Below are 14,611 nucleotides of genomic sequence, written 5' to 3' on the forward strand. Positions count from 1 at the left end.
ATGGTCAAGTGTTAGTCAGCCACCAATAAACTACTTTTGTTAAAAAATCCAGGTTATTATTGTACCTTTTTGTTTTTAAAATTAAGTTTATTATTGTTGTTGTTGTTGCTGTACTTTCACCAACAACTCGTATTCGCGCCTTCATTGGGAAACTCAGCAATACGAGCTTTCAGGAAGCACCTGAAGGCAGCATAAGCCCGTCCCACATCCTGAATGGAGAAACCGCTATCCAGAATTAGTACGAGACAAAACCGTTGGTGTTGTTCGGTTGTTTACCCCGGTAAGGTCGCGGAAAGATGCCCGGACAGAGGTAACCTCCTGCGGACCGAGTGTGTCTGTCCTCCGGCGGGAGCAGATGGAGAAACAGGCCCGGCTGCTGTCGGCGGAGCTCCGGATCAAAAACACCGAGTATGAAGTCTGTCTGTCCCGGCTGCTGCTGACATGGAAGAAACGGCTTTCTGGAGCCGTTTACCACCCGTTCAGACTCAGTAAGTTACTCTGCCGTGCGTTGTGTGTCTGTGTGTGTGTGTGTGTGTGTGTGTGTGTGTGAGTGTGAGTGTGAGTGTGTGCGTGTGTGTGAAGGACAGCTGCTCTGGCCTTTAACATGGAGCAACATCCTTTGTGTTGTTCCGCTACGTTCACGCACATACGGGAAATAAAATATAGAATACATACAGGCACAGTACATGATATAGAAGCTTACATAATATAGAACAGTGATTCTCAACCCTTTTCATATCAAGGACGCCTAATTTAGTCCACATTAGGGCCACGGACCCCCATTTGATGAGATTTTTTCTCTCTGACCCAAATCTGATATCATTTTTATTGTCAGATATGATTTTGTCCAGAATCCCATGACTATCTGTATTGTAGGTAGAGAGATAACAGAGAAACTATGATCAAAACAGTCATTCTTCTACATTCTCTAAACAATTCATCAATTTCCTGGGAACCCCCATGGAACCCCCCCTCAAGGACCCCTGGTGGTCCCCGGACCCCATGTTGAGAACCACTGATATAGAACACAGGCTACAGGACATGATATAGTACACATAAGCCTTATATAGGACATACAGTATACAGTAGTACATAATACAGTAGGCTACACATAGTATATATAGTACATGATGTAGTACACATAGGCCTTAGTGCATGTAGAACATAATATAGTCCATATAGAACATCATATAGAACATATAGAACATAATACAGAACATATAGAACATAATACAGAACATATAGAACATAATATAGTCCATATAGAACACCATATAGAACATAATATAGAACATGCAGATCATGATTTTGTTCATATAGTCCATATAGAACATAATATAGAACATATAGAACATAATACAGAACATATAGAACGTAATATAGTCCATATAGAACATACAGATCATAATTTTGTTCATATAGTCCATATAGAACATAATATAGAACATATAGAACATAATACAAAACATATAGAATGTAATATAATCCATATAGAACATAATATAGAACATACAGATCATAATTTTGTTCATATAGTCTGTATAGAACATCATATAGAACATAATATACTCCATATAGAGCATAATATAGAACATGATATCGTCCATATAGATGCTGATGTCGGTCTCTGTCCTCTAGCAGACTGAAGTGGAAAGTTTGCAGTGATTTGTGACTTGATGTTTTGTTCTGTGCTGAATCAGCCAGACGCTCCTGGGAAAGTCTGAAAACCTTCCAACAGTTTTCAGCAGCTGTCTGACACACTGAACAGCTTTACATGCACTCTGATCTTGGCCCGATTAAGGCGATACTATTGACATTGTCGTGTAAAGGCCTTTATCTGCTTATCTTAATAGGAGTAAGGTCATAATCAGATGAAGCAGACAACATGCTGGAAGTGATCTCTCCATCTTCCTTTCCCTCCTTCCACCATCTGCTGCCAGAAACTCTTTCAGCTTTAGCTCCGTCTGCTCTGGAAGAACAGAACCTCTTCCTGTTTTGTGCCGTAAAGCGATCCAGCAGATTTCCCTCCAGATCCACCAGGTGGAGAAACAGTGGATGCAGAGTAGAGGCTGTTTATTGTAATTATACTGATGTCTCTAAATTAATATGCTGATGATTTACTGATGTCAAAATGATACAAGTAACACCTTTAATTTAGGCCGACAATTAATTTAGTAGCTTTAGCATAAGAAAAGTCGAGTCAACTGCTTTCCTCCACTACTGCTGCCATGAGGCACACTGAGCGATTATGGCTACAACGATAATTTAATTCTTAATCACTGTTATTACTTAAAATAATTTGACGAACTAAACTGTTGCCTCTGTGGCGTCTTGTATCTGGATTCTACGTGTTTTAATGGAAACAGCAGGTCAGCCTGCTCAGGCCGACCTGCTGCCTGGTGATGCAAACCGACTCTCTGAATATTCAAAGCAGCCTCGGCACCTGGAGGAAAGCAGTATCAGCAGCAGCAGAGAGGAGGTGAACTCTCCGGCCCCGGGGTCGCCTCGTCCTCACAGCACTCTGCAGTATCAGCACATCAAACTCAGGTTGAGGATTAACTTTCTCAAACGGGCCGGGGAAGAGACTGCAGTTTAAAAATAAAGCGAGAGAGATCAGAGCTTCGTTAAATCATCACCCAGACTCGGGATCATTAACAGATTGTGTTGCACACAGTTGATTTCCTTTTGTTCCTCTGGCCGCTCAACTACAAAATGCCTTTTAAATAATTCAGATTACCAAGAAGCTGAGGGAGCATTTTACATTTTAGTCATTCAGCTGATGCCGTCACCCAGACTGAAATTCCTAGATTGCATCATTACAAGCGGCCGATAGTACACAGTGAAAAGGCGTTGTGGTATATAAAAGTCCAACAAATATTCCTGTGACCCGAGAAGAGGAAATAAGATCTAAGGACAGAGGTGGAGAGGATTTAGCTCCATTGACAGTGAATGGGAGACGCATGTTAGAGAGGATTTTGCTTTATTGACAGTTACAAAGTGCTTTACAGAGACAAGGAGGTAAAACAGAGGCAATGAGATCAGGCAGAAGCTCAAGACAAAGAAATCCAATAAAAGCACAAAACAATTGGAATGACGCCAAATAAAAGCAGAACCAAAAGTGACATAAAAGAAATAAGAGCAGCAAAAAACACAAAAGGTGAGTGAAGTAAAACAATTACAAAAGGGCTTTTCTATAAAAAAAAAAAAGCAGGGATTTTTTTCAGGGATTTAAACGATGACCCAGACTGTTAGAAAACTAAACTAAACTGAACTACCTTCAGTTAAATACCTGAAGAAAATAAAATGAACCAAGCAGATGACTCAAAGAAACCACATGCTGTTAATAACAAAAATAAAGACATAAATGAGTTTGATTATGAGAAACCAGACGAGCAAAACTCAACAAGGATGAGAAAAGCATAAAAACAAAATACATACAGAAGCAAAATACATGAATAATAAGTATTAGAAATAAAGTAGGTGATGCTGATGGACTTTGTATTCAACACACACACACACACACAACTGAACAAAACTATTCACCGTCCTTGGCATGAACACACACACACACACACACACACACACACAAAGCCTGGAAATGGATGCCAGTGTAAAAGCATCTAAGCACCACTTCTATGTAAAATGAGACATTCATTTCATTTTGGTTAGCAGACAGAGACTCGACACACTGACCCAGTGATGAGCCCCCCCCAAAACACACACACACACACACACACACACACACACACACACACACACCCCCCTTCCACATTCAATTTCAGCTATTGTTGCTGTTTCTTTCTTAGGTGCCTGTGAATATTTTATTGACCCATTTCCTTGACTCACACACTGTCCTGTCTCACATTCAGCCGCTCCATCGTAACGCGACACCGCAGCAGGTTCTGTGTCAGCTAAGTGGGTCAGTAAAAAGGTTATTGGACTCGGTCTTGTATTTCACATTAAAGGAATAGTTCACCCAAAAATGAAAATTCTGTCGTCATCTACTCACCCTCATGCCAGTTGAAACACAGGTGAAGTTTGTCCATATAACACACAGGGAGGCTGCAGCACAACTCCATAGCAGCCTTCTCCAAAACAACTGAAGTCAGTGGGGACCAGTTCTTCAGAGCTCCAAAAAGACCTACAGTATATTTACACCATAATTTAGTGCAAATCTTAACTACAGCTGATTGATTTGCAACAAATAAAGGTGTGTAGGTCTTTCTATTCACAGTGTGATTGTTTGGCTGTTTTTGTTTTGGAACTAAAGAACCGGTCCCCATTGACTTCAGTTGTTTTGGAGAAGGCTGCTACCAAGTTGTGCTGCAGCCTCCCTGTGTGTTATATGGACTAACAAATTTCACCTGTGTTTCATTTGGCATGAGGGTGAGTAGATGATGACAGAATTTTTATTTTTGGGTGAACTATTCCTTTAATTGCAGGATTATTCATCCCTTGACGTGTAAAATTGTCTGACGTAAAGGTTTTATTCCTGTTGTTGGATCTGTCTTTGCTGTATTCGGTCGAGCCGTAAGCAGGTTTGGCCTTCCAGCGTTTTAGTGTTTTCTTCGTCTAGAGAGACCTGGCTGAGAAAGCTGGATCACGGTAAACATAAAAGTTGTAGACAAACGACCTGCAACAGTGTGCACAAGCAAAACATCTAAAAATGACTAAAAAAGGAAAGTGCAGAGTCAAACTTTGCTCTATAAGAATATGAAGAATTCTGTTGAGAAACGCTGCCTGAAGTTCAACCTTCAATATCTCTAAAATGTAGAGGATCCAGTCCTTTAAAGTGTTTTTAAACTAAGGACTTAATTACTTTCTGTTCAGACCCATTTCATATTAGAATATAGCAGCGACATGAGGCAGGGAACAGCGCGTTTCACCACCATATATTATCATACAGACCATAGTACCATAGTTTGTTTTCATTTTGCATCACCAGTCATCTTATAAGAGCAGGTGTCTATTATTTCAAATGGTAGATTTAATCATCCTTGACCCATTCTGCATTATGTAAAGATTATTTAATTAGCAGCAAGATGTTTAAAATGTGTTAAAAACTTGAATCTCAAACTAGAGCTGAACAATTAATGAAAAAAAAAATAAATTGCAATAGGAACTTCTGCAATTTCCAAATCTGAGGCTGCAATTAATTTCTTCAGAGAGAGTTTGGTCCAAACTGGATTTGTGAACAAGGAGTTTTAGAATCAAAACCTTTCATCAGACTCAAACTCAGTAAATCCTGCACACCTTTCTTTATACAATTTTAAAGCTCTAAAAAAATGTATGACAAGAAAAACGTAACTTAAATCGCAATTTGAATATTCTGTCAAATAATCGCAATTAGATTTTTGTCAATATCTTTCAGCCGTATCTCAAACAATGCATCTCAAATTTTATCGTGGATAACACAAAAAGACAAAGAGGATTTTCCACTGTGGCCTTTGGTTTTAAAAACCCTGAGACGGTGCCGTTACTGTACACTGTGACTCCCTAAAATAGACAAATTATAGCTCTAACTGTGGAACCGTTTCTGTCGACGGCTGGAAATGACCAATAGCTTACAGTGAAATGTTAAGATCTGTATCAGCTCCGCTTCTGCTGGTGCGGCGGTTGATTTTAATGTAACCATAACAAAGTGAAATTACCCTGTCGCTTGTGTTTACCGCAGCCCGGTGCAGACTGTATATCTGCCTGCAGATAAACAGGCCTTTAGCGCTCCGGCAGCCCGTCACACTCCCGCTCCGCCCAGCTCACAGCCCGCTATCTGCCACCCAGCATCTGAAGCTGTCGGCCGGCTCTCTCCGTTTAGTTCATGATGGATGGACTTTGGTTTCAAGCCGGTTCATCCCGTTAAGCTGAGAGGCGGTGTTCACCTCGCAGATATCTGGATATCTCAGAAAGCTGCGAAAATGACATTTCACATTTACATTTCAGGCATCAGGCTGAGCGACTTACAAAGACCGCAGCAGCAGAATAAGATAAAATTCCTAGATCAGCAGTATTACATGTTTTCCATAGTAAAGAGTGCAAGGGTTAGAGCTATATTGCTGTGACATTGGATGGAACAAAATATTCCTCTGACCCTAGAATGATAATGTGTTATAGAAAAGTGCGAGGGAAAGACATGAGAGCCACGGAGAAAATGGATTTTTTTTTCTCCCCAAGACAGAAAAATGAGCAATCCCAAGAAGTGTTAGTGAGATAATCATCTCCGCAGATGAAAGGGGAAATGAGAGTTTCAGATATAATAATTTTTCTTGTTCTCTAGGCCTTTGGGGTTAAATGGATTTTCCCACATTTTTTAAGATTATTCACTTCTTTTCTCAGGCTGAAATAAGTTACATGACACAAGATCTCATCTTGCACTCTTAAATTACTTGATCAAATGACCTCGTTTCTAAATGCATGTTCAATAAATGCTTATTATGCTGTACTAGAAAAATGGTTGGTGACCTAAACAAAATGCGATGTAGGATCCGGTCTACTTCAATTTAAATAAATTTTCCTTCTCATTTGAGGAACTGCAGATGAAGCACAGGAGGTGTTTAGAAAGAAAGATTTAAAGTAAAGAATTGTAGCCGCACTCCCATAGCTCTGATGCAGAATTATTTATTGGTAACACTTTAGATTAGGGAACACATATTAACTATTAACTATGGGTTTTCCCTCAATAGTTTAATAATTTCTCTCAATAATATGTGATACTAGCACCTTATAAGCCCCATACTGAGCAAAGCATACTAGAAGCCCAATTCATATGCAAAAACTTCTTTACTGACTGCTGTAAGCACTAATTAGGATACTTGAGGGAAAAGCTATAGTTAATGGGCTATACTTGTAGAAAACGATTCTGCATACGATGCAGAATAAGGTGCTAATAAGTGGTTTGTAATGACTAATAATGAACCAAAACACTACTAATATGCATGTTAATAAGCAACTTATTAATAGTTAATATGTGTTCCCTAATCTAAAGTGTTACCTATTTATTGTCTTAAAAAACCAACGTTTCGACAGCAACACGGTCTTCGTCAGAGTATTTTTTACTTTGAGTCTTTGTCCCTGTGGGCGAGCACCCTGCTAACACTGCTGTGCGTTTCAATCTATCTTCTAGAAAGAAAGATTTGTCATGGTGGAACATCTGCTTTTTGGTGGATGCTTTTATCCACAGTGCCGTGGAGCAGCATGACTGTATGTGTAGCATGTGTGGCCCCAGTGGGAATTGAACCCCCGCCCCGGCAGCGTCGGTGCCTCGCTCTGCCCGCCGAGCGACAGCAGGCCGCCGCCTGGGCAGGTCAGGTGTTTAGTTTCTCCTGCCGCTCGCTGTCCCTCTGCAGTAACGCTCTTGTTCTCCTGCAGGTTTCTGTGTTGTTAAGTTCCCTCGCAGACCGCAGTCAGGTAGGAGCTCTTTCCCACAATGCAGTGGGCCAACCTCCGCAAAATTTGTTAAGGTGCTTCTGCCAGCTGTATTTGATGGGAATTACTAAACAATGTAGACTAAGGTTGGGAATTGATAAGATTTTATCAAAGTCAATTCATCAACGATTCCTTCTTGAAGATTCGATTCCTTTACCGGTTGCATTATTTTATGTTTTCTCCCTTTGTACCACCCCAAAAATACTGAGTCTGTAACTGAATTGATTGAAATTCAGCTACCAATCCCAAATTAGAATGAATAGAAAGATTATTAATGTTTCTTACTATACTGTTTTATTATTGTGCCACTCACAATACCCTTGACTCAGTTCTTAGCGGCATGGGAGAAGTTGCCTTGTAACTGAAGTTCATCTCAGCATAGCGACAATGAGGACAAACTACAGGCTTTAATGATAAGCCTCACTTTCAAACAAACCCCGACTGAACCCACTGTGCTGTCTGAGCCTCACAGACCAGGGAGAATGGAGAGTTCGAAAATTCATTAGTGAATGAAAAATTGCACATTTTGTTCTATTTTAAAAAAAAGAGCAGGAAAAAACTGGGAATCGGTAACAGGAATCGATGGGCAAACGCGTTGAGCCGGTCGGTTCTGGAAACAGAACCGGTTCCTCAACAGAACCGTGTCTCTGTTCTCAACCCTAATGAGGAGTTCTTTCCAAAATGCTACATATCTGTTTTGGGATTAAAAAGAAGTTCCATCATTAATCTCTACAATAAAGAAACTCTGTAAAAGTGTTACTACTTTGTCAACCAGTGACTTACTATCCAAGTTACACACTGTCCTCTAAAAACAGATTTGTTTTAATTGACTTAATTTGTCATTATTTCATTGAATTCTGTACAAGTAGGTGTCGCTTTTTTCAAAGGGTGGACTTGACATTTTGGAACAAAACTCATAAGTTTTCAGAAAAGTTGACTTTATGCTCTATCTCCAAGTGAAGCTTGTATGTGCAAATGTATTTTAATTTAGTGTAATTGCTTATTGCGTCATCAATGGCAAGGACCTTGTCCCCGTTTAACATCAAATACAACGGAAACATGTTTTCCTGAGTAGAGTCTAGTGGCAGTGTGTTGTGGATTTTTGCTGAATATTATCAGTAGCACTGTGCTGAATTGGCATATTTGTCATAATTGCTGCAGTTTGTTCACAGTGTGTAAGTATGATATATACAAAATATTACTGCTGTCGGGTAAAAAACGCGTATAAGAAGTAGATGTTTATTTTTTCACTGACAATCATGTGTTTTCAGATTATGTAAGGTCACTCCTCACCACATAATTTACCAAAACACAGGATTTGACATTACAATCCTTTGTGCTATAATCCAGTGTGAGCATTTATACAGAAGTCCAGTTCAGATGTCAACAGAAATGATGACAGGCAACGGTGTCATAAATTTGTTGCCTTACTGATAAAAGTTGCCGTAAACCTAGCCCTAATCCACCGCACTTGTTTTACTTACCCTATAATATCCCTATGTTCCTATAGCCATATAATATCCATATGTTCCTATAGCTATATAATATCCATATGTTCCTATAGCCATATCATCTCCAACAGCTTGTGTGTTCAGATGCCCTTCTGCACACCACTGTTGTAAAGACGGTTACTGAAGCATTTGTGTCCTTTCTGTTAGCTTTGAACCAGTCTGCCCGTTCTCCTCTGACCTCTGACCTCTGACCTCTGTCATTAACAAGCTGTTTTCGCTCACTGGATGTTTTTTTTCTGGTTATCGCACCGTTCTCTGTAAACTCTAGAGACTGTAGTGTGAAAATCCCAGGAGGGCAGCAGCTGTTTCTGAGCTGCTGAACCAACAGCCAGACGCTCAAAGTCTCCCAGGTCTCACAGCTCATTCTAATGTTCGATCGATGTCTGTGTGCTTTACTGAGCTGTTTGGAGGAGCAGGCTAGTTGCCTCACATGAGCCTAATAAAGTGGCCGGTGAGTGTATGTTCCTATAGCCGCGTAATATCCCTACGTTCCTATAATATCTCTATGTTCCAATAATATCCCTATGTTCCTATAATATCCCTATGTTCCTATAATATCCCTATAATATCCCTATGTTCCTATAATATCCCTATAATATCCCTATGTTCCTATAATATCCCTATGTTCCTATAATATGTCTATGTTCCTATAATATCCCTATGTTCCTATAATATGTCTATGTTCCTATAATATCCCTATGTTCCTATAATATCCCTATAATATCCCTATGTTCCTATAATATGCCTATAATATCCCTATGTTCCTATAATGTGTCTATGTTCCTATAATGTGTCTATGTTCCTATAATATCCCTATGTTCCTATAATATGCCTATGTTCCTATAATATGTCTATGTTCCTATAATATCCCTATGTTCCTATAATATCCCTATAATATCCCTATGTTCCTATAATATCCCTATGTTCCTATAATATGTCTATGTTCCTATAATATCCCTATGTTCCTATAATATCCCTATAATATCCCTATGTTCCTATAATATCCCTATGTTCCTATAATATCCCTACGTTCCTATAATATCCCTATGTTACTATAATATCTCTATGTTCCAATAATATCCCTACGTTCCTATAATATCCCTACGTTCCTATAATGTGTCTACGTTCCTATAATATCTCTATGTTCCTATAATATTCCTACATTCCTATAATATCCCTACATTCCTATGATATCCCTATGTTCCTATAATATCCCTATGTTCCTATAATATCTCTATGTTCCTATGATATCTCTATGTTCCTATAATATCCCTACGTTCCTATAATATTCCTGCATTCCTATAATATCCCTACATTCCTATAATATCTCTACATTCCTATAATATCCCTATGTTCCTATAATATCTCTATGTTCCTATAATATCTCTATGTTCCTATAATATATCTATGTTCCGTGGCCCTACAGTTTCCCTCTGCCTGAGCGCTGACTGCCTGCTGAACACTTGCTCGACATTCAGACAGTTTTGACCCGGCAGCTGTGATCTGCTATCAGGCACGATCTGATGGGCCCGCCGCCATGTTTAGAATAAAGCGTTTGGCCCTACTTAACCCTCTTCTCCGCAGCAGTGACCACATGTTCCAATGTCAGAGTGAAAGATGGAGTGACTTTGTGCGGTGCGGCGTTCTCCCCCTGACCCGTTTGCTTTGTTAGCGCTGACCTGACCCAGATTGTGCAGAGAGGATGCGGTGCCTTTGGGCGTCCGCCGGTGTCAGGTGTTCTCATGTTCAGTCCGCTGTCGGTTCTTTAAAACAGAGCAGAGGCGAAACACATCCGTCCTTATTGGTGGCGTTTACTAAATAGTTGAACGTTAAAGCATCTTCACCGCAGTTGTACCGGCATAGTGTCGCTAATGCAAGGAGGATGCAGTCGATTCAGCGGTTGATTTTGTCGATCATCCCTTGTTCTTATGCCCTTTTTCTCTTTCCTTTCAAGTTCTCTAGCCTCTCTGTGATTTACTACAAAATAAAAGTCCTTGTACACTACCAGTCAAAAGTTTGGACACTCTACATTTTTCTTTATTTTTACCATTTTCCACATTTTAGAATAATAGTAAAGACATCAACACTATGCAGTGACCAAAAAAGTGTTAAACAAATCAAAACTATCTTATATTTTAGATTCTTTAAAGTAGCCGCCCTTTGCCTTGATGGAAAGGCAAAGGCTTTGGAAAGAAATTCATACATAGGATGAACTTCACTATTTATATTTGTCTAAGAAACTAATTTCAAGCATTTAAGCAGAAGCCTTTAGATCAAAATGGCTTTAAGAGAATGAAAAACACAGAACCAGACTTTTGACTGGTAGTGTATCTCAGCAGGTTTTTATTCTCCGTCCGTGAAAATTGATCCATACATTACTGCTTCCCTATTGTTCCTGTTCCTGTACAGTGTGTTCATGGCATTGTGCAGCTCCCCCTCAGGGTTAGAGTGTTATGTAAGCTGTTGGTTCGTCTCAGTGACTCACACACTGCACCCGTCCAGGCTCACAGCCACGAGACGGGAAGGATGGCTTCCTATTAAAATGAATTGGAATTTGAACGATGCCCCGTTTTATACCGGGGACGATGAATACAGGCAGTGTGAAGTTCTAAATATTGATTCAGTTGTATAATATTATGTGCATACACACACACACACACTCTCTCTCTCTCTCTCTCTCTCTCTCTCTCTCTCTCTCTCTCTCTCTCTCTCTCTCTCTCTCTCTCTCTCTCTCTCTCTCTCTCTCTCTCTCTCACACACACACTCACACACACACACACACACACACACACTCACTCACAAACACTCACACACTCCTCTCTCTCTCTCTCTCACTCACTCACACACACACACACACACTCTCTCACTCACAAACCCTCACACACTCCTCTCTCTCTCCTTCTCTCGCTCTCTCTCACTCACTCACTCACTCACTCACTCACTCACTCACTCACACACACACACACACTCGTGGTGGCAGTAGTGTTGAGGTTGTGAATGTAAATCTGTTAAGGCTCCACTGATATGGGTTTTTGAAGGCCAGTAGGTGATATTTTTGGATTGAAGCTGCTGATGGTTTTTGTAGTTTGCTTGTAGTTTTTTTTTTTTTTAAGTATTCAGTGTTTTCCCCCAGAACTGTATTCTTGTCAGGGGGGAAAAGCCTCTGAAACAACATTAAAACTCTCCATTGAGACCCAGAATAATAATAATAATAATAATAATAGTAATGATACTGCTGCTACTACTATTAGTACTACTGCTACTACTACTACTACTCAGGTTAAGGGCTTCTGATAGAAAACCAGTGGTGACCAATTCTACAAAAAATATACAAATAATCTATCAAATCGCATCATATTCATCAAATCAGAGGGGAACAACACTGACTGGCTGACTTCTTAATAAAAGGTCAGTATTGGCCTGAGATACCTGCACACTGATATATCTGTCTAAACCTGTGAATGTGAAACGGGGCGTAGCTGAAAAGAGCGTGGGTGTTCAGTAACTCTTCCCTGGATAAATAAAGGTTTCAAAAAACTGATCAAAGTCAGTGGGGAAACCAGGGGATTCTGTTTGAGAGTGTGTGTGTTTTTGCTTCAAGGCCTGAGCATTAAGGACAGCGTAAGACCCGCCGCTCCTAAATGTTAACAGATTGGACCTCCCGTCGGTGAGAGCATTAATTGCTCTCTGGTGACTGTATCCCAGCGTTTTGTCAAGGTTGAACCGGCGTTTCCTTATTCGCACGTCGCGGGCCGGGGCGCCGCCGGCTCCCTGCACCTGAACCCCCCCAGAGACCATCATTAGCCCGGTTAGTCCGCCTGCACACCGGGGCCAGGAGGCGGCTTTGTGCGAAGGGAAAAGACGCAAACAGCCGTCTGAAGGAATGCCTCGAAGGCCGAAGCTGAAAGGCGTTTACAGGCTGCTGATGCTGCTCTCACTGTTCCTCCAGTGTGTCATCGCTGAAGAAGAGATGAAACCACTGATTCTCAACCTTTTTCATATCAAGGACCCTAATTTAGTCCACATTAGGGCACACGGACCCCATTTGATGAGATTTTGCCTCTCAAACTCAAATCTGAGAATTTTTTTTTTGTTAGATATGATTTTGTCCAGAACTCCATGACTATCTGTATTGTAAGTAGAGAGATAAACAGTCATTCTTCTACATTCTCTAAGTGCGTTAACTTATTGTAAATGAAATAATAATATGTAAATTGTAAATTAAATATATCATATGTAAATGAATTAATGGTTTAAAAAATTCATAAATTTGCTGCGGACCCCCTGGAACCCTCTGAAGGACCCCTGGTGGTCCCCGGACCCCACGTTGAGAACCCCTGTTCTAAACGCTCAACACTACAGTTTACACTCAGCTGTCCTTCATAACTGTTAGTTACGGCCGACAAGCAGAATGCATTCTGGGTATGAGAGTGGGAAGTGTTCATTTGACCCATAAATCAAACAATTATCTACAAGAGCTTTTCAACAAGTGTGTGTGCAGAGTCAGATTTTGGATTGGAATGTTATAATAATAATAATTATAATATGTTTATTTATATAGCACCATTCATACATAGAAGTGCTTTACATAAAATAGATTGATTAAAACAGTAAATGGATTGTTAAAATATATCATAAACTGTATGACATATTTTGTATTACCTAAAAAACCTAATAAAAAAAGACTTTGAACAAAAACAGTAAATGGATTAAAAACAGTAAATGGATTAAAACCATACATTACATTAAAATTACATTAAAATTTCAAGGAAAATCAAAAATAGTCCAGCCATAGGAATGACTCTGTCAGTGACAACAACCGTTCTAAAATGATCAACTCATAAAATGACAAGACATTAACTAAATCTAAGTTAAAAAGATTTTGAGATTTTGAAGGAGTTTGCAAGGCAAAAAAAATGATCTTCCGATAAGAATTGAAATATTATGGACACTGTTTATTACTGTGCAACAATTGTTCAAACAGATGTGTGATTATGGGAGAATGAGATGCTGTAAATAGCAGTAATATTACGATTTTTATTTTTTTTCCCCCATTGATCCCTCAGCCCTAATGCCTGCTACAGTAATTATTCTGCACCAACATCAGGCATCAGTATGTCGTTTCCCTCCCCTGCCCTTAACGTCCAGTGATTAATATTTTGAGTCATTATTTTAGCTCTTTAATTTCCATCTGATGAAAGCACTTCCCTCCGGTTCCCTCAGAAGAAGTGACTGTTGTTTACCGCTCGCCCGGCTCCTCCCGCTCCCGGCCGGCCTCGGCAGACCCGCCTTCATACTCAAATCAAATCGTTAATTGCTCCATTACAGCTCCCATCTCATCACATTAAACTTTATTGGTGCAAAGCTATCCAAGGTGGTAATTGATACAGGCTGCTGAGCCTCGTTTGGCCGAGGACGGTGGAAGCTGGACGAACAACAGCCGGCTGTCCTGCAGGGAGAAACTTCACTGCTGCACATCTCTGTCTTCTGGATCTCTGTCTTCTGGATCTCTGTCTTCTGGATCTCTGTCTTCTAGATCTCTGTCTTCTGGATCTCTGTCTTCTGGATCTCTGTCTTCTGAATCTCTGTCTTCTGGATCTCTGTCTTCTAGATCTCTGTCTTCTGGATCTCTGTCTTCTGGATCTCTGTCTTCTAGATCTCTGTCTTCTGGATCTCTG

The 14,611-nt window shown here is 40.1% G+C and overlaps 1 protein-coding gene across 2 annotated transcripts in view; it reads left to right on the forward strand.

Annotated features, from left to right (window-relative positions):
• Positions 1 to 244: 244 nt before the first annotated feature.
• Positions 245 to 14,611, forward strand: part of LOC139919907 (ceramide kinase-like) — a 32,170-nt gene continuing 17,803 nt past the window's right edge. The window contains exons 1-2 of one of the 2 annotated variants that reach the window (XM_071909783.2): positions 245 to 488; positions 7,366 to 7,404. In XM_071909783.2, coding sequence (XP_071765884.2) covers positions 356 to 488; positions 7,366 to 7,404 — 172 coding nt within the window. In that variant the 5' untranslated portion in view covers positions 245 to 355. The remainder of the gene's footprint in view (positions 489 to 7,365; positions 7,405 to 14,611) is intronic. The other variant, XM_078282918.1, reaches the window with a different exon arrangement.

The sequence above is a fragment of the Centroberyx gerrardi genome, chromosome 4 (genome assembly GCF_048128805.1).
Source record: "Centroberyx gerrardi isolate f3 chromosome 4, fCenGer3.hap1.cur.20231027, whole genome shotgun sequence".
Taxonomy (NCBI): domain Eukaryota; kingdom Metazoa; phylum Chordata; class Actinopteri; order Beryciformes; family Berycidae; genus Centroberyx; species Centroberyx gerrardi.